At 41.3% G+C, this 23765-nt stretch overlaps 1 protein-coding gene across 1 annotated transcript in view; it reads left to right on the top strand.

Annotated features, from left to right (window-relative positions):
* Positions 1–23765, top strand: part of MEI1 (meiotic double-stranded break formation protein 1) — a 268519-nt gene that overhangs the window by 66848 nt on the left and 177906 nt on the right. Inside the window, exons 6-10 of the mRNA XM_075286804.1 lie at positions 988–1191; positions 4877–5013; positions 5088–5202; positions 7153–7269; positions 17953–18052. Coding sequence (XP_075142905.1) covers positions 988–1191; positions 4877–5013; positions 5088–5202; positions 7153–7269; positions 17953–18052 — 673 coding nt within the window. The remainder of the gene's footprint in view (positions 1–987; positions 1192–4876; positions 5014–5087; positions 5203–7152; positions 7270–17952; positions 18053–23765) is intronic.

Raw genomic sequence — 23765 nt, 5'->3', positions numbered from 1 at the left:
GTAGGAAAGGGAGAAATTGGGTAATAGGCTTTCAGTGGGAGAAAGCTAACTGGGGCTCAGTGAAAGGCTAGGGGCAGGGCACAAAATGACATATAGGCACAGTTTTTCCTACCTGATACTACTGCATTGGCTGTTCTTAGTGATGATTTGCCAGGCACTCCAGGCTTAACTTGGATAGCTTCACAGGGTTGGCAAGGACATTGGCAGGCACTCTGCACTACACCCGTTGTAGCTTGTCATGGAGATCTCCTCCTCTTACAGAGAGACTTGTCATGGCACTGTAAGGAGAAAGAAATAAAGTATTAGAGTGGGACTGACTGTCTTGAGGCTTCCATAGTTTTACTAGAGTTAAAGGGACAACCCTGTGATATTATGGACCTGTTCCTTTTCTCTAAATCAAGCTATATGAGACGCAATGGTTCCATTTCCTGATGTAGATGGGTGTAAATGTGTCCCATCCCATAAAGCTGGCATCAGTTATACCTGAAATCTATGCCGGAGTGTGCATGAATTATTAGGGGCTGTTCACATAACTCAAAATGAAATGAGCTGATGCAAAGCATCGATCGCTAGCCGGGGTACTAGATCAAGACTTCCGCACAGAACGTTAGTCTTCATAAATTCCACCCACTGTTTGTGGCATTGTCAGGATCCATTTTTATTATACAGTACTTGTGGATGAGCACTCTATTTGACAGGATTAGTATTGCCCAGAAGGTGGCTCTGAGGTGAAATTTAAGCTTTGTACAATGTAGATATGTTTAAATCAGCCAGGGTGTTTGCTGTGATGCTCTGGAATGTGACACCTCCAGTGTATTTTGCCCAGTTTAGATTCTAATTCGGAATTATGTGACTAACAACCCTGCAACAGAATATAAGTGGTGTAGAAGTAATTTTGGTGGTGGTAGGCTTCCTTTGAACAAAGATGTTTGTCTGGTGAAAGTTGTACTACACTCTGTTAATTACCATGCTTCCTGTTCTGTCCAGATAACCTTGTAGAACAGTTGCCACAGGGACTGTTGTACCCTAATGAAGGACTGAAGGCTGCTGTGTGTTACTTGTATGGCAAGCTTTTCTCTTCATCAGCAACAACACTGAAACTTGCTGATCATTTCATGATTAACCTTTGTGAACTTTTCCTGGCTACACTGGAAAACGCACAGACAAAAGAATTACAAATCAATTGTATGGGTAAGCATATTTATTAGCAATGTAGTTTAGTATTGTTTTTTAAATTATTTTGGCATAATCAGCAATTTAAGTATTTTTAATTGAACATTACTGTTCATTTACATATGGAGTATTGACTGGCAATTCTGAGCTGAAAATTAATTGATTCATATGCATCACATTACTTTTTTTAGTTTTTTTTTTTTTTAAAGTATGACAAGATACTCTGTTAAAACGGTGGAATTTGCTGCTTTTTTGCAGTGACGCTAGGTTCACACCTGCGTTCAGGGTCTCCGTTCTGTGGTTTCCGTTTTCTGCATGCCAGAAGACAGAAAGCACAGACCGGGTCCGGCCGTGAGCGGCGGTGAGCGTTTTATGCTCTCCGCCGCTAACAGTTTTTTAAAATCCGGACACAGAGTACTGCATGTCCGACTCTGTGTCCGGATTATAAAACCCGGTTTCGCGGCGGAGAGCATAAAACGCTCACCGCCGCTCACAGCCGGACAGCTTTCTCACCCATTCAAATGAATGGGTGAGAGAGAATCCTGCAGGTTTCCATCTCCTGCTCTGTTTTATGCAGGAAACGGAAACCTGCAGTACGGAGAGCAGAACGCAGATGTGAACGAGCCCTGAGTTCCATCTCAAAACAGGCTCCAGAGTCTGCCTGAAATTTGCCTCCTATTGAAATGAATTTTTCCTTTAGCTCACATTTACCTCTATGCGAATTATGGAAATTATGGAGGTCTAGTAGTGGGTGAACTAGAAACTAGAGAAGGAACTAGTGTGAGTGAGCTCTGAGTGAAGTGCAATACATCATGGTAGTTGTAGGAAAACAGAACAGTTTATCCATGTAATCAAATGCAGAAGATGCCAAGAACTCACAGATAAACCCAGAAATCACTCAATTCACTGTTAAAAGTTATTGGTTGCACTTATTAACCTATTAATAGCACTAACAGTCCTTTTTTGAAAAATTATTTTTTGCCCACAAATCCCCTTTAAGCCCAGGACAACCTAAACATACATTAAGTGAAAACAAGGTAAATAAATGTATACCTACAGGATTGCTGATTGTGGTGGCTACTGTGTATATGCAATGTATGCCTGTTACATCCAGCTACTGGAGACGACGATGTCATCCACGGACCCCCGATATGACATCACATGAGTGCACTGCTGCCTCCAGTACTAATGTATTTAAACAAACTACGTGTGTTTATGTACATCAGTGTTATCAGACACCTTTCGTCTGGTCGCTCTTGCACTATTCTCTGGCGTTCTGGACTGCTTGTCTTCTTGTTACCTCTTCCACCATCGGCGATCCGGTGGGTATACATTTATTTATGCAACCTTGATTAACTATATATTTAGGCTGACCTGGTCTTAACTACTTATTAATATCATGAAGGACTGTACCTGCCAATAGGTGACAAAAAGCAGATTTTGGTTTAAGTTACAAGTGGACCACACCTTTTACTAGGATTGGTAGCTGGGGCAAATGACAAGAGTAAGAGGAAAAGCTTACTAATATACAGTACTTGGCTGTAGCCTCCAGCCAATACAGATCATATGAATTGCTGGAAGATAAGCTGCCTGATGTTACTACTTCACTTGAATGTTTTTAACTTATGTTCAGTCTTAGACCACTAATGAATTTAAATATGCACAAAGGAAATACATTAGGGTCCCTTACAATGGTCAGGGGGTGCTTGTAGAGAAAGTGCTTTAGGCTAAGGCCCCATGTAGCGTCCCACATCAAAATAGCACTGCAGGGAAAAAATATAGCGGCAACACATCACATGTTTTTTTTCCTGCAGAGTTTTTCACAGAAAGTCCGTAGAGGTTCCCTCTGTGGACTTTCTGCTTCAGTTTATACCTAAAGGGAAACTCCTGACATTTCCGGAGGTATAATTGACATGCTGCGATTTCCAAAACCACATTTTTTTTGAAAATTGAAGCGTGTCTACTGTTTTTGTATTTTTCCACAAAGTGGGGATAGGTTTCACTAGAATCTCATCCACTTTGCTGTGACTGTAAAACACCTGTTTTTTCCCCCCGTATTTACGCCACATGGAGCTCTGGTTTTAGGGACAGTTAGATTGTCTACCTTATAAGTATGGGAATTGAAAGCCAGACAGGGTTATTTGCACAGAATGATCAGTAGCAATAACCTACGTTTTTAGCACATCCCAAAAAGTAGATATGTCTAGAGCAGTGGTTCCCAAACTTTCTGTAGGCATGTCCTACTTTTGAACAAGAATTTTGGTGGGGACTCCCTGTCTACCACATTTAATTGCAATTGAAAATAAATGTTCCTGTCTGTATTCTGAATCTTATTCCATTGTAATCTTCCTTTTATTCTGCCTTTTAGCACTATATTCTGTCATCAGAAATTTTGGGGTCTTACACTGGCAAAATTTGTCTGCCTTCCTCCTCATTGATTTCTCTTACAATTACCTGTCCTGTGGCCCCCAGTCAGTATATATAATGTTCCCTAGGGATCCCTATGCAGTATAAAATGTTCTACTGTGGCCCCACACAGTATAAAACTGAAGAGCAGCCCCCACAGTTTGATGTTCCACAGTGACTCCACATAGTATAATTCTCCACAGTGGTCCTACGCAGTATAATGCTCCATACAGTATAATGCTTCAGAGCAGCCCCCTATGGTATAATGCCTCGGGCCACTTCATTATTATAGATGGACAAACCTCATTACATTTTTTCAATAAATATTTGTGAGGTTCCCCCCCTTTTCCCCTGGGTTCATTTCAGTTGAAATGTTTTGGGGTTTTGGCTCTGGGGTTTTATCACATCTCAGAGTATATTAAGTCGAGCCCCAGGGTAGATGAGGTTAAATAAACATTGATACTCATCTTGTTTCACATTTCCTAGGCATCCTCTCACGTTTTGGCTTCGTCATGCTGGCACTTTTCATTATCTACAGGCCTCTTGTAACGTCACATGCCTTGGACAGCACATGTGGCACATTGGTGCCATGATTCGCGGACCCAGTGTTATGACGTCAGTTCACCCCATGTAACTGCTGAAGCCATATCACAAGCCTCAATGCTGACCCCATTGTCACGTGATGTCACAAGAGGCCTGAAAAGGATGCTACAGCATCGCTGGACGCTGAGGAGAGGTGAACATAAGTGTTTGTTATTCTTACTCACCTCCCCTGGCCCACCGCACCTGCCATTTTAGGACTGTTGTGTAGCGCTGCACAGCTTATTTACCACTAATGGCTCAGGATCCCCCGACAGTCTTTACATGACCCACAGTTGGGGAACCAGTAGCCTACAGGATCTTTCGTGGACATTTTATTCCACCTTTGGTATTGTGTTTTTAGGTGGCCAAAGTTTGCAGCAATAATTGCACAGGTAATTGAACACTTACATTCCACAAAATACATAAATAGGGTGTTTGTACTGCATTGGTTCTGTTGTTTGTATTGTCAAATGTAGTTGTCACCTGTTCTCCAATCTAGTGCTGTTCCCAACCCAATCCCCATGCTTGGAGGACTGTAAGAATTTTCCCTATTTGGGGTTGTAACTCTCCGTTATTACCTCGTTGAATATAGTTTAAATTCTTATAGTGCTCTCAGAATGGGCATATTGAATATTGTATAGAATTAGCTCAATGTGTGATTAGGTCGTTTACATTAATAATACTGAAACTAATACATTTTATAATTCTATTGCAGGCTTGCTGAAACAGCTGTTAAATTTTGATCAGTTTGTGTCAGCGATAATGAATGGGAATGTACCTATATGGAATGATGATTCCGAAAATACCCCTTCTTTACATGCACAAATGTCTTTGCCTCTTTTATTGAAAAAGGTATGTGTTCAGAATAACCTGTATTAACCAAAACTGTATGCCCAAAGATGTGGCTAATGTGTCTTTCTTTGTAGATTTTGTTGTCCAGAGAAGAGTTTTTACAGCTTGCAAGTACACAGTGTATTGCAGCAGTTCTTGCACATTCTCCAACTAAGTATGCACCCTCTTTTATACTTGATGATATCCCAGGTAATTTTTCTATGTACCTCAACATATCTAAAGCACAACTAAACAAATAACTTTTGATTTTGTGCCAACATTCTTGTCATTCAGAATTTTGGCAATATACTTTAAAAGGCTTCTTTCTGCGAAATGCTAAACATCTAAATTCTATTCTTTGTTTCTCTATTGAGAGCTAATATCTGTACTCTGCATTGACTAGGTGTTTGCAGGGCCAGGGAGGGGAGCTTCAAATCAGTACATCAGTGTTATATGGAAGACTAAATTTTCAACTTTCACATTATACTAATATGTTCTACCTATAATATTTCCAGAAATAACACCAGTTGTAAACTTCAGTCGGGATTGAGAAAATCTAGAGCTGCATATAAATATGCCAAGCCTGGCACCATATGAAAACCTTAGAAAAGTCTAGACACATGCTGTAACATTCACATCCTCCCCCAGGTCCAGTCTGGAACTTACCTCCCTGTAAAAATGGACCAGATTAGTCTGACAAGATTAATCTCTCATAAATCCATGCTGATTCTGTGTTATAAGGTTATCATTGTTATGCTACAAGATAACATCTTGATCGTGGGCATTACATCTAGGTATTCTACAGTGAAGACCCGGTTGCCATGGCGGCCACGCTATAGGAGAGCGGCTGCCATCTTTAAAGACCTGGTATCTGCCGTACTATTATGGCTGATGTTGGGATGGGGTTAAACTATTTTATTAGCCCCACCTCCTAGAGTGCTTGAAACTGCAATCTTTTGATTGCATGTCCCATAGACTGTAATACAACTGTATTGCAGTCTGTGGGAGATTCGCTACATAGCCATCGACCAGCCTCAATAGCTATATTTATTTTGACAGACCTAAGAGCCTTTATAAGGCTCCCGGCTGTCATAGGAACAGGGTGCCTCTCATAATATTTGGTGAGGGAGGAGATATAACATAAAACAATGCCAGCAATCAGTGAACTTTGATTGCTGGCATTAGGACTCCGTGACTATGGCAGCCGCTCTGCTTTACAACAGCCGGCATCTTTAAAATACTTTTATAGCAGATGTCAGCATAGGGTTAATTCTTTGTCACTTCCATTTTGTTTTATATGCTTTCTTTTTATTGTTAATTATTGTCCTCCCCCCCCCCCCCCCCCCGGATGCTTCCAAAGATTATGAAAAATATCTGTGCTGTTAAGATCACATTTAAGACCAGTTGGGTCATCTCGAGTTGAATATAATGAGGGTGTTAGTAATAATTTTATTTATATAGCTCTAACATCTTCCAAAAGTTCCAGCTGTAACCATACCAGTTCGTACGTATGAAGGCTAAGGCCACATGTAGCAAAACATGGCAAAAAAATGCATTTTTCTATGCAACTTTGCAGAGGTTTCCTCTGTGGACTTTCTGCCCCCTTTTTTTTTACCTATATGGAAAACGCCAACGTTTCCTTAGGTATAATTGACATGCTGTGATTTTCAGAAATGTAAGCATTTTTTAAAACGCTACTTTTCCATTGAGGATTTTATTCTGATGGGGGAATAGCTATAATCCTATCCACTTTATAGGGCCCTGGCCTAAAGGCCCCTTCGCACGGAGTTTACGCTCCGTGTATTCTGTACATTTTACACGTGTAAACAGCGTAAACTCCGTGCGAAGGGGCCCTAAAGGTGTTTTTGTACCAGCTCACAAGAGGCTTGTCTTAAATAAATTGGCTACGCTGTGTTTCTTATTGTATATACTAAATTGCGTCCATGACAGGTTTAAGCTTGGTTCACACATCAGTATGCCATCCGTCCGTTTGAATTCAGTTTGAGACTTTAAAACGGACTGATGCACATACTGATTGCATACTGACAGATGATGATTTTGTAATTTCTTTTAAATTAATATGAAGTGAAGTTTGAAATGTTAAAACTAGCATACTCTATAACCTGTTTTATATGTTTCTGTCCACTAATTCTCTTCCAGAGTTTTTATTTGAAAATCTATTTTGTACAAATGAAGTTCTCATCTGGTCAATATATCGCTGTCTTATTCTTATGACTGAAGAGAGGATTTTTTTCACCAAATGTCACACTGTGTATGGTATGATAAAAACAAATACTTTTCACTGTATAATCTGTGTTTATGACATTGATTTAAAAAGTTATCTGTACACCAAACAAAAATGTCTAAGGGAGCGTTCACACTACCGTCAGTGTCCGACAGGTAGTGTCCGCTGCTAATGTCCGTTCAAAATCTTGCACGGACATTAGCAGCGGACATTAGCTGTGTCTGTGACATTTTTCATTAATTTAAATGGAGATCAGGTGCGTTGTTTTACACTCCGTGCCTGTCCTTAAGTGTCCGTTCCTAAAGATGTCTGACTTTTCAAGCAGACAGCAAAACCCGACATGTAGTTTTTTTCTGTCCGCTTGAAAAGTCGGACATCTTTACGAACGGACACTTAAGGATAGGCACGGAGTGTAAAACAACGCAACTGATCTCCATTTAAATTGTCCGAACAGTACGCTCGCATAGAAATGAATGGACGTAGCCGGCACGCGGGGGGTTAAGCGGCCGGCCGACGTCAAAGCGGAAGTACCAGGTGCATCCATTCATTTCTATGGAGCCTGCTGTTCGGATCGGCTGATCCGAACAGTACTCCCTCATCTCTACTCATCTCCTATTCCTCTTGTAGCTATTCTTGGCTTTGGCTCAAAAAACTGCAACAAAATCTGCAACAAAATAAGCTGCGTTTCTGCAACGTGGGGCCTTCATCTGTCACTGAAATGTCACTGTAAAGTTGAAAGCTAAAATGCAACTTTTATTTAAAGTCCCCATAAAATATTTCTGAAAATATATTTATTCGTGCTTCTCACTATATAGCACTTGTATCTATGAACTGATGGCGCATCACTTGCAGACATGGAATGGCATTGTGCTTATAACCCCTTAGTGAACCAGGGTGTAATAGTACGTCCTGGGGGTGAAGCATGGGATTTTCCAAAAAAACAATCAGGCCTTGATTGATGAAAGAATCCAAAGGAGTTTATTTTATGATGTCCAATTTTTGACAAAAAAAAAAAAAAAAATCTTTAGAAAATATCCATATTTTGTACAACAAAAACCTAGCACTTCAGGCTGCTGTAGTTCCACAAACTATTCACCATGTGAACTCCACCATCAGCTTGCTTACTGGGAAATGGAAATAGACATTTTCCCATAATCCTCTGCAATTTTCTCTATAAGGCTTGGGTCCCCATGGGCCGGAAACTCCACAAAAAAAAAAAAAAAAAAAGAAAAAAAAAAGAAAAGAATTAGCTCGTATTAAATTGTAAGCCCTTGCGGGTAGGGCCCTCTGTGCCAGTCGGTCATTGTTAGTATTATATGTGTGTACTGTATGTAAACCCCCAAAAGCGCCATGGAATTAATGGTGCTATATAAATAAACAATAATAATAATAATCATGATTAAATCCCATTGTAGACACACCATAACTTTAATTGTCCTTATATGGTTATGAATACCACCATATACAGACCAACGATGAGGCTATACCAGGGTCAATACAGTATAGATCTTCCCACAAAAATCCCAACCAAGTAACATCTGTTAAACACTAAGGATACATTAACATGACCAAGTTCCAAAACTGTCTGTTTTTCATGGTTTGCATGTCTTGGACCCGAGGGGAACTTGTTTCACTGATCCCACATGCATTTGAGTGTATGTAGGAGTCTGTAAAAATGGGTCAGAAACCATATTATGGTGGTCTGTTACCACAGTTACAAAGTGAACAGTTGGTTTGAATAAATATATATTTTAGATTCACTTTGGCAATAGGGATACACCAGTTGATATGCACCTATTTATTTTATAGGGATGTAAAATAAGTTGTTTTAGCTCTGCTTTACAGAGACATTTCATTGACAGTACATATTTAGGATAGAGAGTTTCATTATATTATAAGTTACTGGTCAGTGAATTCTACTTTCCAGACCCAATATTCTATTCAGGATCTCTATTATCCAGTGGGTGGTTCCTGCCTGTCTTGTCCAACCTAGTGTCAGGGTCTGTGGTTGCTAGGTGGGGTGGCATAGACACGCAAGTCCAGATTCTTTAGTCCAAAGCAAAAGTAGAATTTTATTTTCACTCAAAAGGTAGTGCAGCAACAAAAGGAAACAATACAAAAATAAATACCTGACCGGCTAGGCTCTAACTAAACATAGAATAGGTTACCTCACCTAGAATCACAGATTAGTCATTCAGGACACAGCTCCAAAAATATGACCTCTCTCTTTCACTCTCCAGCCAAGCTCTGCCAAAGTGTTGCTGCTGGAGCAACTTCTTAAAGGGGTTGGCCACTTTCAGACCAATATTGACAAACAAATGTACAATAAAAAGATATACAATTTTCCAATATACTTTCTGTATCAATTCCTCACTGTTTCCCTGGCCTGTTTTCTACATCAAACACAAAATTTTGCAGAGACAGGAACTATCGGGTAGCCCTAGCATTTCTGTCCTTATTGATTTTCATCCATGTAAGGGAAGCATGGTCAGTGATCAATTTAAACGTTCTCCCCAGAAGGTAATACCTCATAGCATCCAGCACCCACTTAATGGTCAAACATTCCCTCTCTACAATAGCGTAATTTTTCTCAGCGGGGGACAGCTTCATGCTCAGGTACATTACAGGATGCTCCTCACCATTTAAAACCTGGGACAGCACTGCTCCTAGACCTGCATTTGAAGCATCTGTCTGCACCAGGAACTCCTTCCTAAAAGACTTCCTTCTCAGACTCTGGCAGAACAATTGTAAATTCTGCTTTGGGCCTCATGTGCTCTTTGCAAATGTTCTTTTACAATTGGCATGACTGTTGAAATGCAGTCCTGCATTTGAGCTACATGCTCTTTGACACTATGGTATGGGGAAGCCTCCGTTTCCCAGGTTTCTTTGGCTATATCAATGCAAAATATATTGGGGAAGGGTTCCTCAATGTACATAAACCAGCCACGCGCTCCCTCGGTGTAGACAAATATCAATACACGGATATGTAGACAAAAGTAGATTTTATTGTAAAAGATGACGCGTTTCGGGGTTTTTTGGTACTCTATGCGTGCCACCCCTTCATCAGATCTCTTATTGAAGCTCTATCAGCATGTACTACATGTACTGTGTAGTTCATGCTGATAGAGCTTCAATAAGAGATCTGATGAAGGGGTAGCACTCATAGAGTACCAAAAAACCCCGAAACGCATCATCTTTTACAATAAAATCTACTTTTGTCTACATATCCGTGTATCGATATTTGTCTACACCGAGGGAGCGCGTGGCTGGTTTATGTACATTGAGGAACCCTTCCCCAATATATTTTGCATCATATACTCCGACCTAAGAGTCGTCGCCGGTGGACGCTGCCCATTGTACTCGGTTAATATTCTTCTTTTGCGCCCTATCAGGCGCAACAAGAGCTTGACTTGAATTGGAATTTCCTGAAGTTCTAAGGTCTCCTAATAAGCGCGGCCATACTTGTTCAATTGCTTTATAGGACTTTGGCTATATCAAGTAAGCCCCTGTGGTGTCTACTGTAGACTAATTCCAAAGGGGAAAAACCTGTAGACGCTTGTGGAACCTCTCTAATAGAGAACATCAGGTATGGCAACAGGCAATCCCAGTCATGACCATCTTTTTCTACCACCTTTTTAAGCATATGTTTGAGAGTCTTATTAACCCCTTCCCGCCGATGGCATTTTTTGATTTTCGTTTTTCGTTTTTGACTCCCTTATAAACCCCATAACTTTTTTATTTCTCCGCTCCCAGAGTCATATGAGGTCTTAATTTTTGCGGGACAATTTTTTCTTCATGATGCCACCATTAATTATTCTATATAATGTACTGGGAAGCAGGAAAAAAATTCAGAATGGGGTGGATTTGAAGAAAAAATGCATTTCTGCGACTTTCTTACGGGCTTTGGTTTTACGGCGTTCACGGTGTGCATCCAAAATGACATGTCCCCTATATTCTGTGTTTCGGTACGGTTCCAAGGATACCAAATTTATATGGTTTTATTTACATTTTGACCCCTAAAAAAAATTCCAAAACGGTGTTAAAAATTTTTTTTTCTAAAAGTCGCCATATTCCGAAGGCCGTAACTTTTTTATACATAGGTGTACGGGGATGCATAGGGCGTCTTTTTTTGTGGGGCCGGGTGTACTTTTTTGTTCTACCATTTTCGGGAAATGTTATTGCTTTGATCACTTTTTATTCAAATTTTTATCAGAATTAAAACAGTGAAAAAACGGCGGTTTGGCACTTTTGACTATTTTTCCTGCTACGGCGTTTACCGAACAGGAAAAATATTTTTATAGATTTGTAGAGCGGGCGATTTCGGACGCGGGGATACCTAACATGTATATGTTTCACAGTTTTTAACTACTTTTATATTTGTTCTAGGGAAAGGGGGGTGATTTGAACTTTTAATACTTTTTATATTTTTTTTATATTTTTTTTTAATTTTTTTTTTGCATTTATTAGACCCCCTAGGGGTGTTGAACCCCAGGGGGTCTGATCACTAATGCAATGCATTACAATGCTAATGCATTGCAAAAAAGCATCATCTCTTTTGCAGGCTGGATACACCAGCCTGCAAAAGAGAGAATTTGCAGACCGGCTGGGAGCCTTTAACAAGGCTCCCGGCTGTCATGGCAACGTGACGTCGGCCCTGGAGCATGCTCCAGGAGCCGGCGATCCTTGCCAAAATGGCGGCGCCCATGCGCCGCCGGGAAAATGGCGCCTCCGGCGCCTTTGACAGCAGCGCCGGAGGGGTTAATGCCTCCGATCGGTCCGGGGACCGATCGGAGGCATTAGAGCCGGTTGTCTACTGCTTAAAGCAGTAGACACCCGGCGGCTATGACGGCCGCCCGGCTCCCAGGCGGTCGCCATAGTTACAGACCCGACACGCGCCGTACTATTACGGCGCATGTCGGGAAGGGGTTAAAGCGCACCCCTAACCCATCTGTCTGGAGGTGATACACAGAGGTCCGTATGTGGGTAATTTTAAACAGCTTGCATAGCTCTTTTATAACCTTTGACATGAACGGTGTGCCTTGGTCGGTCAGTATCTGTTTAGGTATGCCTGTTCTTGAAAACATATAGAATAATTCACGGCAATACTCTTTGATGTCGTATTACGCAAGGGAACCACCTCAGGATAGCGAGTAGCATAATCTAAGACAACCAGAATATATTGGTGACCTCTAGCTGACTTGACTATTGGACCGACCAAGTCCATACCAATCCTTTTAAAAGGCACTTCAATGATGGGCAGGGGAACCAAGGGACTACGGGTGGGGGCAGCCTTTATTGGGCTATCTCGCTGAGATTCTGTCTTTCTAATTACATCAGGGAAGACAGGCTTGCACATTCCAGTGAGCGCCCTCTATTGGTTTGCAACACTGAGGCACCTGACTTTCTAATTTCATCATGGAAGACAGATTTGAATATTCTTCCCATGGTACAGTGTCTCATATAATATATTGAGGTGTTATACTTTGAGTTTGTGGTGGGTTGGGGGGCACCAATAAGCATTAACTGTGTGAGGACACTAATAGATCATAAAATAAGACAAGTGTAGGCGGCACTCCACTAGGGTGTGGAAATAGGGTCCCAGTTTGGAATGCCAAGTTAAAGAAGTATTTCATACTCCAGAATGTAGTTTATACAAGTTGAGTGATCTTATTTTCACACGTGATAAACCGGAGAGTAAGTTGTAACTTTTTGGCCAGCAAAGTGGCCTTCATTAGACTGTACAACAAAAGTGCCTAGTATCAAATAGTGAGCAGGTATCATATAAAGTTATCTACATATAAATATACATATACATCATAAAGGTCACAAATTTAGAATCATATGGTCAATATGAATCACAGAAATATACTGTACTTGTAAGATCACACAAATCAGGAACAGTAGGAGCAAGTAATACTACACAAATAGATAACAACATGTATGAACAGTACTGGGCATCATATGGGTAACAGGTTTTGTAAGTAGGAGCATAAATTAGAATAATCGGTAATGTTAATAGCATATAACCGCTGGTCCACATGGTGGTGCTCGGAATGGAAAGAGTTCTATTTTGCTTTTGTAGGGTAGATTTTTCTGGAATAGTTTTCAGGTGCCATGTCGCATTTGTATAGCCCCTAAAGTATCAATACAATGGAAACCCCTCAAAAGTGACCCCATTTTAAAAATTACACACGTCAAGAAATGTATGAAGGGGTATTATCATTTTGAGCCTAAAAATGCTTCTCAAAAATTATTGTACAAAATGAAAATTGAAATTTCTAAAGAAATACGCCAATACGTTGCACCCACTTAGTGTTGTCAGAGACCTGCACTCCTAAAACTACTAAGTGGACCATCCCGAGGGGCAAAAAATTATATATGTAGGTGTAAACTGCTGCTTGGGCACACAGCAGGGCTCAGAAGGGAGGGAGCACTGCGCTTTTTAGCTTTTCGGGTGCAGATTTAGAGGGACTTCCTGGGCGCCATTTTTTTTTTTTTTTTTTTTTTGCAGAGCCCTGGACTTGCCAGTAAACTGGAATTCCCCAAGAAATGACCCCATTATGTAGGGGCAATTTTACCGTCTCTGCAAATGTGACATGGTGTCCAAAAACCAATAATCTAAATCTGCTCTCCAAAAGCAAATACCGCTCCTTCACATCTGCGCCCTGCTGTGTACCCAAATGGTGGCGTATGCCCACATGTATGACACTGGTATAACCCAGATAACGTACTTAATGCCATATGTGGTTATAAACTGCTGTTTGGGCACAGCCAGACACAGAAGGGAAGGAGCGCTATTTTAGATTTTGGAGCAGTTTGGTTTTTGGACGTCATGCCCCTTTTGAAAAGCTTCTGAATTGCCAATAAAGTGGAATCCCCAGACATGTCACCCCATTTTGGACTCTACCCCACTGATGGGATTTATCAAGTGGCGTAGTGAGCATTTTTAACCCTTCACTGTTGCATTTATTTTGTTTCCAGAAATGAATGTGCAGCTGATAATGAGAAGTTAAAAATGAAATTTTTCCAGAGATTCGCCATTTCAGTGCCCGATATATTGTGCCCAACTTATGTTAGCAGAGATACACACTCCAAAAACTGTTAAGCGGGTATCCGGGCACAACAGCTTTTGAAATGTTCATCTCTGATACAAGTCGGGCACAACATATTACGCGCTGAAATGATTTATTCCTGGAAAAATTGTCATTTTCACCTTTCACAATCAGCTTCGTATTCATATATGGATAATAGGTTATAGCAACACTTGAGGATTAAAAATGCTCTCTGTACCTATGGATAAATCATTCAGTGTAGTTTCCAAAATAAGGTCACATATCAGGGGATTCCACTTTACTGGCGTTTCAGCTCTGCAAAAGTGTCATGGCAGCCAAATACCAAACCATCTAAGTCTATGCTCCAAAACCCAAATAACCCTTCTTCCCTTCTGTGTCTGGCTGTGCCCTAATATCAGTTTATACCACATATGACATTACGTACATTATCCTGGGTACACCAGTGTCATACATGTGGCATAAACTGTAGTTTGGGCACATAGCAGGGCGAAGAAGGGAAGGAGCGTTATGCGGCTATGGAGTACAGATTCAGATGTTTGGTATCTGGATGCCATGTCATGTTTGTAGAGCCTGTAATGTACAAGAAAAGTGGATTTCCCAAAGGAGTGACCTCATTTTGAAAACTGCACCCCTCAAAGAATTTATCAGGGGGTGCAGTAAGTATTAGTATTCCAGACGTGAATGCACAGCGGATGGTGAAAGGGGAATATGTAAGCTGTGCGGAGGACATTGGGAACACCAAATTCCCTACTATGTTCCAGTAGCTCCTATGAGTAAGAGAGTCACTCTGGGATCACTTTGGGGGTCACTTTTGGTGTCTTTTCCCTTATAAGCTCTAAATATGGGGTGTCCCCTGATATACTCTCGCACAGCTTATATATTCACTTCCTGCCGTAACCAGTTGTGTTCTAATGATTTGGCGATTTTTTTTATTTTTTATTTTTTATTTTTTGTCTTCACATTACTAGATGCTATATTTTCTTTATTTTTCTGGTGACGTGGCCATATAAGGGCTTGCTGTTTGCGAGATGAGATGCATTTTGTAATAACACCATTTTTGGGTGCCTACAACTTATGGAATACATTTTATTAACTCTTTTTTTTTTCCTGGATTTAAAAATAATAAAATCAATTCTGGCATTACGTTTTACCTTTTAAATCTTTCACCATGCTGCGTACAGTATAAGTAACATGTTACCTTTATTCTGCGGGTTGGTACAATTACAGCGATTCCTCATATTTTTTTATATGATACTAATTCTGCAGAACAGTGGCCTAACTAGGAATGGCGGGGCCCCGTATCGAACTTTTGACCTGCTTTCCCCCCGACCAACCGACGCTGAAGAACGCAACGACTGTTTCCCCCCCACACACACATTCCTGCGCGCTCTATTATGCCCCATAGTGGCCCCTGCACTCAGTATTATGCACCATAGTGGCCCCAGTACACAGTATCATGCCCCGTAGTGGCCCCTGCACACATTATGCCCCGTAGTGGCCCCAGTACACAGTATTATGCCCTATAGTGGCCCCTGCACACAATATTATGCCCCATAGTGCCCCCAGTACACAATATTATGCCTATGGTGACTCCTGCACACAGTATTATGTCCCATAGTGGCCCCTGCACACAGTATTATGCCCACTGTGGACAGCCATGAACAATTATTATACTCTTGGGTCTTTTTAGACCCCAGACTATAATAATCAAAGACCCAAGGGGGGGGGGGGATACAAACATAAAAAGCCACTGTCAATTACCTATCCCCGACTCTGCTGCAGTTCTTGGTGGTGTCGGCCATCCTCCTTGACGTTCGGATGTCAGATGACTCGGGACACAGGCCCCGGTCATGTGACGACCAGGGACCTCACAGTAGTAGGCCGAAGCCTGCCAGGAACGTGGAAAGGTAAGTAACACAGTTTTTTATGTTCTCTTACCTCTCCCAGACCTCCGATCATTATATTCGGGGGTCCGAAAAGACCCCTGAGTACAATACTAGTGTTTGTGGGGCCCGTGGCATCACTTACCGATCCCGCCTCTTGCCAGGATCGGTGAATAAATAGGGCCCGTTACCGGCTGGAGTAACTCCAGCCAGTAACAGCCTATTAAAAAAAAAAAAAAAAAGCACGCAGCGGTAGCGTCTGTCGCCGGGCCCCCTAATATCCTGGGCCCTGTGATAGCCGCTACCCTGGTAGTTACACCACTGCTGCAGAATAAAAAGACATTTGGGGACATAGTCCCCCTTGGCTTATACTCGAGTCAAGCGCAGGGGGGATATTGTTATATACACTCCAGACACTGTATTGTTTGCACGGTGTAGGTTGCACTTCAGCCAGAAGGTCCATGGGGAGTGCAGCGGGATGCCCTCACTGTCTGGCTCCTGCAGCAACTCCAGGCTGGTGATGGTTCATGGATAGGGGATAAATACTTGAGATTGATGTTGATGGAGGGTCGGGGTTTAGGGTGCAGTAGGCGCTGGGGAAGGGGGGGGGGTGTTTTGGTTGTCTGTCTGCCCCTTCCCTGAGCTTAAAGGAGCAGACCCCCCCCCCACTTGGAATTCAGTCTGACTACAGCCAGGCTGAATATAGGGTATCTGCAGTGCTCCTATTCTGTTGGGAGTGGGTTAATAGGAGCACTACAGATACCCTACATTCAGCCAGGCTGAATTCCATGTGGGGGAAAAAAAACCCAGTCCTCAAGCTCAGGGAAGGGGCAGACAGACAACCAAAACACCCCCTCCCCTTCCTCAGCACCCAGCACCTAATGCTACCAAAAACTCCGGCCACTTTAATTTTTGAAATTTTCTGGTAGCTGCTGCATTTCCTCCCCTCAGCTTATACTCAAGTCAATAAGATTTTCCAGTTTTTTTGGGTAAAATTAGGGGGGGGGGGGGGGGGTCGGCTTATATTCGGGTCGGCTTATACAGTAAATCAATGTTTTTTGCATCACCATATTCTGAGAGGCGTAACATTTTTATTTTTCGGTTGACAGTATTGGTTGAGGGCTTATTTTTTGCGGGACAATCTGTGCCTTTTATTGGTACTGTTGTGGGATACATATGACTTTTTGATCACTTTTTATAGCATATTTTGTAAGGTGAGATGGTGAAAAATCACTACTTCTGGTGTTTTTTCCCCCCTCCGTTCACCATGTACAATAAATATAGTTTCAGTTTTATTGCGACAGACGCGACGATACCAAATATGTATTGTTTTTATTAATTTTTAGGGTATTTTTTTAATATAATTAATTTTCTATAGAAAAAAAGAAATTTTGGGGGCTTTATAACTTTATTTTTTTTTTTCAAACATTTTATTTTTTTTTTTCACTTTTTTTTTTTATGTGCTACTTTAGTATACTTGATTCGGGGGCTGCCGGGGACCCCGGAAACATCGTGCAACCCCTTGGCTTGATCGTGGAGCTCAGCTCCGATGGTGAGTTATGGAGCAGGGTGTTAGCTGTCAGATACAGCTAACACCCTGCTCTTATGTTCGCACTGACAGGGTAAAACCTACCCTGACTGACCAATGTAATTTTACTATAGGGCAGTCAGAAAGGACCTGTCAGTGCCGACGTAATTTTACTATGGGCTGGTCGTTAAGTGGTTAATTAATATTTTGGCTTTCTCTTTAATTGTTTAGGTATTGAGGCTGTGATAAAAAGTTTGAAGAAGGTACTGCAAATAAATAACATGGAACTACAGAAACAGGGTTTGTTGCTACTTACAGAAATTCTAAAAAGGTTGGTGTATCCTATTTCCTACTAATATTATAAATGTGAAAGTTTGTGGGTTTGGATGGTTGTTACTCAATTACGCATACATGGATGAACTGATTTGATTGAAATTTGGCATATAGATATTTTTAACCTCGATTAAAACATAGGCTACTTTTTATCCCACTTTTTATTCACTGTTATGAATTTATGTTCACATACTATATTAAACTGCTCTTGGCAGTAGGCTGATAAAGCCAGGTCTGTTATCTCTCTATATAAACACAGCTAACCCTCAGTCCATTGTGTACATGCATTTGCATATTATCTGATCTGCTCCAGGCAGTGTTGACACACTGGATGGGAAAACACCTTTAATCCAGAGAAGGCTATTCCGACGTGGTACCTACAAAAAATTGTCTGACTGATAGGATCCCTTTTAAGGATTTAATCACACATCTACAGAGGTTAACAAACAGCACACGATCCTATTGATAAGAGGGACATGTTTGTCCAGAGTTGATCTGTTCTCTACATCAGTATGTGCTTTGACCTTATACTGCATATACATTTATTCTAAATAGTATATGGAGTATTGTATACAGAATATATGTACCAAGTGTGACCTCTGTTATCGCTTACGCTGGGTTCACACCAGCGTTCGGTCTCTGTCGGGTTTCTTCTGCTGATAGAAGATGGAAACCTGTCAGACCGTGTTCGGTCGTGAGTGCCGGTGAGCGTTTTGGGCTCTCTGCAACAAAACCGTTTTTTTTTTTTTTTTTAAACTGGACCTAAAGTCCTGTATGACCGACTTTGTGTCCAGTTAAAAAAAAAAAAACAGTTTCGCAATAGAGAGCACAAAACGCTCCCCGGCGCTCACGTCTAGACACTTTTCAAGCCCATTCATTTGAATGGATTTGAAAAATATCTGCAGGTTTCCGTCTCCTGCGCAATTTTGGGCAGGAAACGGAAACCTGAAAGCGGAAACCCCGGGCGCAGATGTGAAGGAGCCCTGACTCATATACCCAGCCTTTCCAGACTGCAAAATATCAAATCTATCTAGACATGTGGTTAGTTTTTCCTTTGCCTTCCAAAATCTGGAAAAGCGAGTGATTTGCAAAAGTAAGTGAAAACAACATACAACACTTCTCCCAGGTGTAATTGGTGCTGCACTGTTTCCCTTCTAGTCAATGGGATATTTTAGTCATATCTGGTAACATGTAAACTCTTTTCCTGAAGTTTCTGTGAATTCATACATGTGCACTTAGTCAGTATGTAGCTGAAGATGCAGGGGTCAGAGAGAAAGGATATCCTTATCTGCCTGCAAGGTGTCTGCTGAACTTTTTGCAGGTAATGCTACAGACATACTTATGGCTGACCTATATGATGCATGTTTTTGTATTACTTTATTGATTTTCAGGGTTTATTGTCCCTTTAAATACAAAACTAGACTGCATAAGTAAGTGGTTAATTTTTTTTTCTTTATACTAATAAGGGCTCGTTCACATCTGCGTTCTCCTCTCCGTACTGCAGGTTTCCATTTCCTGCATAAAACAGAGCAGGAGACGGAAACCTGCAGGAGTCTCTCACCCATTCATTTGAATGGGTGAGAAAGCTGTCCGGCCGTGAGCGGCGTTGAGCGTTTTATGCTCTCTGCCGCGAAACCGGGTTTTATAATCCGGACACAGAATCGGACATGCAGTACTCTGTGTCCAGATTAAAAAATCCGGTTTCGCGGCGGAAAGCATAAAACGCTCAACGCCGCTCACGGCCGGACCCGGTCTGTGGTTTCCGTCTTCTGGCATGCAGAAGACGGAAACCACAGAACGGAGAACCTGAACGCAGGTGTGAACCTAGCGTATGCTGTGTCATTTTTTTTTTTAGATTAGTGGCATGCTTAGTGAAAGGCAGCATGTGCTGGATAATTTTTTATTTATTTTTATAAGTTTTCTCTTTGTCTTCTCTATATGACTTGTAGCACACTTGTACAAAATTATATAAAACACCATTAGGCTAAAGCCCCATGTAGGCAATGCATTTTTTTTCTGCAGCGCTTTTCACGGGAAGTCCACAGAGGTTTCCTCTGCGGACTTTATGCTTCCGTTATACCTATCGGGAAATCACTAGAGTTTCCGTAGGTATAGTTGATATGCTGCGGTTTACAAAACTGCAAAGGTTTTTGAAATCGCAGTGTGTCCACTGCACATATGTTTGTTTTTTTAAAATTTATTTATAACCAAATAAACAATCAAAGACATAAAAAATACAAAACATAGAAAACCGACTTCCCAGTCGGATACCAACTCCAGTCGGGGACAACATGAAACAAACAAATAGACAGGGCGTGAGACACTTGTATGTAAACACGTAATGAGAGGTAAATTGATAAACAGGAGGTACAGTTGGAAGGGAACCATATAGGACCAGTCCTATACCATATTATACAGTAACACACGGCCAGCCGCAGTCACCACTAGAGGGGGCCTATTCCACTTGTGTGTATTTTTTCACAAGGTGTGGATAGGATTTGCTAGAATCCCATCCACTTTGCAGTGGCTGTGACACTGCGTTTTTCCACGGCGTCACAGCCATGGCCAAACCACGGTGTTTATGCCACCTAGGGTCTCAGCCTTAGGCATCTGACACACTTACTTTCTACCCTGGTCTTTTTTGGTGAAAAAGAACTGCAGTAGTACGGTACTTGCATTTTTTTTCTCTGGTGTTATTACACACACAAATTTTTTTTTCAGCCGTTTCTCCATGTAAATAAATCTATCAAAAAATGTCTTAATAAACACTATAGACTCAGAGCATTCTTCATTTTAAAAAATCACTAGTGATAAAATACCAAATCAAGAAGAGCAATATGTGTTGGGCTTTTCATAAATTACTGATAAATAGAGATGAGCGAACAGTGTTCTATCGAACTCATGTTCGATCGGATATTAGGCTGTTCGGCATGTTCGAATCGAATCGAACACCGCGTGGTAAAGTGTGCCATTACTCGATTCCCCTCCCACCTTCCCTGGCGCCTTTTTTGCTCCAATAACAGCGCAGGGTACAGGAACTACGACACAGGTGACGTTGAAAAAAGTAGGCAAAACCCATTGGCTGCCGAAAACATGTGACCTCTAATTTAAAAGAACAGCGACGCCCAGCTTCGCGTCATTCTGAGCTTGCAATTCACCGGGGACGGAGGTTTCCGTCCAGTTAGCTAGGGCTTAGATTCTGGGTAGGCAGGGACAGGCTAGGATAGGAAGGAGAAGACAACCAACAGCTCTTATAAGAGCTAAATTCCAGGGAGAAGCTTGTCAGTGTAACGTGGCACTGACGGGCTCAATCGCCGCAACCCAGCTTTCCGCGGATCCTGAATGGAATACACTGACAGTGTATTCCCGTATACCCGATATATACCCCCGATACCCGTTCCAACGGTGTGCCCCCCCACCTTCACCCCAGAAATACACTGCAAGTCCCCTAGCAATAGAATTGGGGCTATATACACCCACTATTTTTGCTACTGCCATATAGTGCCATTGTCTGACTGGGAATTCAAAGAATATATTGGGGTTACGTGCACCCACAATTTTTGCTACTGGTATATAGTGCCATTGTCTGACTGGGAATTCAAAGAATATATTGGGGTATAAATACCCTCATTTCTTGCTACTGGTATATAGTGCCATTGTCTGACTGGGAATTCAAAGAATATATTGGGGTTACAAATACCCTCATTTCTTGCTACTGCCATATAGTGCCATTGTCTGACTGGGAATTCAAAGAATATATTGGGGTTACAAATACCCTCATTTCTTGCTACTGCCATATAGTGCCAGTTTCTGACTGGTAATTCAAAGAATATATTGGGGTTACGTGCACCCACAATTTTTGCTACTGGTATATAGTGCCATTGTCTGACTGGGAATTCAAAGAATATATTGGGGTTACAAATACCCTCATTTCTTGCTACTGCCATATAGTGCCAGTTTCTGACTGGTAATTCAAAGAATATATTGGGGTTATAAATACCCTCATTTCTTGCTACTGCCATATAGTGCCAGTTTCTGACTGGGAATTCAAAGAATATATTGGGGTTATAAATACCCTCATTTCTTGCTACTGGTATATAGTGCCATTGTCTGACTGGGAATTCAAAGAATATATTGGGGTTATAAATACCCTCATTTCTTGCTACTGGTATATAGTGCCATTGTCTGACTGGGAATTCAAAGAATATATTGGGGTTACAAATACCCTCATTTCTTGCTACTGCCATATAGTGCCAGTTTCTGACTGGTAATTCAAAGAATATATTGGGGTTATAAATACCCTCATTTCTTGCTACTGCCATATAGTGCCAGTTTCTGACTGGTAATTCAAAGAATATATTGGGGTTACTTGCACCCACAATTTTTGCTACTGGTATATAGTGCCATTGTCTGACTGGGAATTCAAAGAATATATTGGGGTTACAAATACCCTCATTTCTTGCTACTGCCATATAGTGCCAGTTTCTGACTGGTAATTCAAAGAATATATTGGGGTTATAAATACCCTCATTTCTTGCTACTGCCATATAGTGCCAGTTTCTGACTGGGAATTCAAAGAATATATTGGGGTTATAAATACCCTCATTTCTTGCTACTGGTATATAGTGCCATTGTCTGACTGGGAATTCAAAGAATATATTGGGGTTATAAATACCCTCATTTCTTGCTACTGGTATATAGTGCCATTGTCTGACTGGGAATTCAAAGAATATATTGGGGTTACAAATACCCTCATTTCTTGCTACTGGTATATAGTGCCATTGTCTGACTGGGAATTCAAAGAATATATTGGGGTTACAAATACCCTCATTTCTTGCTACTGCCATATAGTGCCAGTTTCTGACTGGTAATTCAAAGAATATATTGGGGTTATAAATACCCTCATTTCTTGCTACTGCCATATAGTGCCAGTTTCTGACTGGGAATTCAAAGAATATATTGGGGTTATAAATACCCTCAATTCTTGCTACTGGTATATAGTGCCATTGTCTGACTGGGAATTCAAAGAATATATTGGGGTTATAAATTCCCTCATTTCTTGCTACTGCCATATAGTGCCAGTTTCTGACTGGTAATTCAAAGAATATATTGGGGTTATAAATACCCTCAATTCTTGCTACTGCCATATAGTGCCATTGTCTGACTGGGAATTCAAAGAATATATTGGGGTTACAAATACCCTCATTTCTTGCTACTGCCATATAGTGCCAGTTTCTGACTGGTAATTCAAAGAATATATTGGGGTTACGTGCACCCACAATTTTTGCTACTGGTATATAGTGCCAATTTCTAACTGGGAATTCAAAATGCGCAAGGCTCCCGGAAAGGGACGTGGACGAGGCCGTGGGCGAGGTCGGGGGAATGGTTCTGGGGAGCAAGGTAGCAGTGAAGCCACAGGGCGTCCTGTGAAGCATGGGATTTTTCAAAAAAACAATCGGACCTTGATTGATGAAAAGAATCCAAGGAGTTTACTTCAGGATGTCCAGTTTTAACAAAAAAAATAATTCTTCAGAAAATCTCCATAATGTATACAACAAACACCTTGTACCTCAGGCTGCTGTAGTCTCACAAACAATTCATCATGTGAACTTCACCAACACACCCATACCCAGCTTTCTGGGAATTGGAATCATTTTATACCTTAGACATTTCCCATAATCCTCTGCAGTTTTCCCTATAAAACCCTGGAG

The sequence above is a fragment of the Leptodactylus fuscus genome, chromosome 9 (genome assembly GCF_031893055.1).
Source record: "Leptodactylus fuscus isolate aLepFus1 chromosome 9, aLepFus1.hap2, whole genome shotgun sequence".
Lineage (NCBI taxonomy): Eukaryota > Metazoa > Chordata > Amphibia > Anura > Leptodactylidae > Leptodactylus > Leptodactylus fuscus.
The sequence above is the reverse complement of the archived record's forward strand: the minus strand, read 5'-3'. Positions and strand labels throughout refer to the sequence as shown.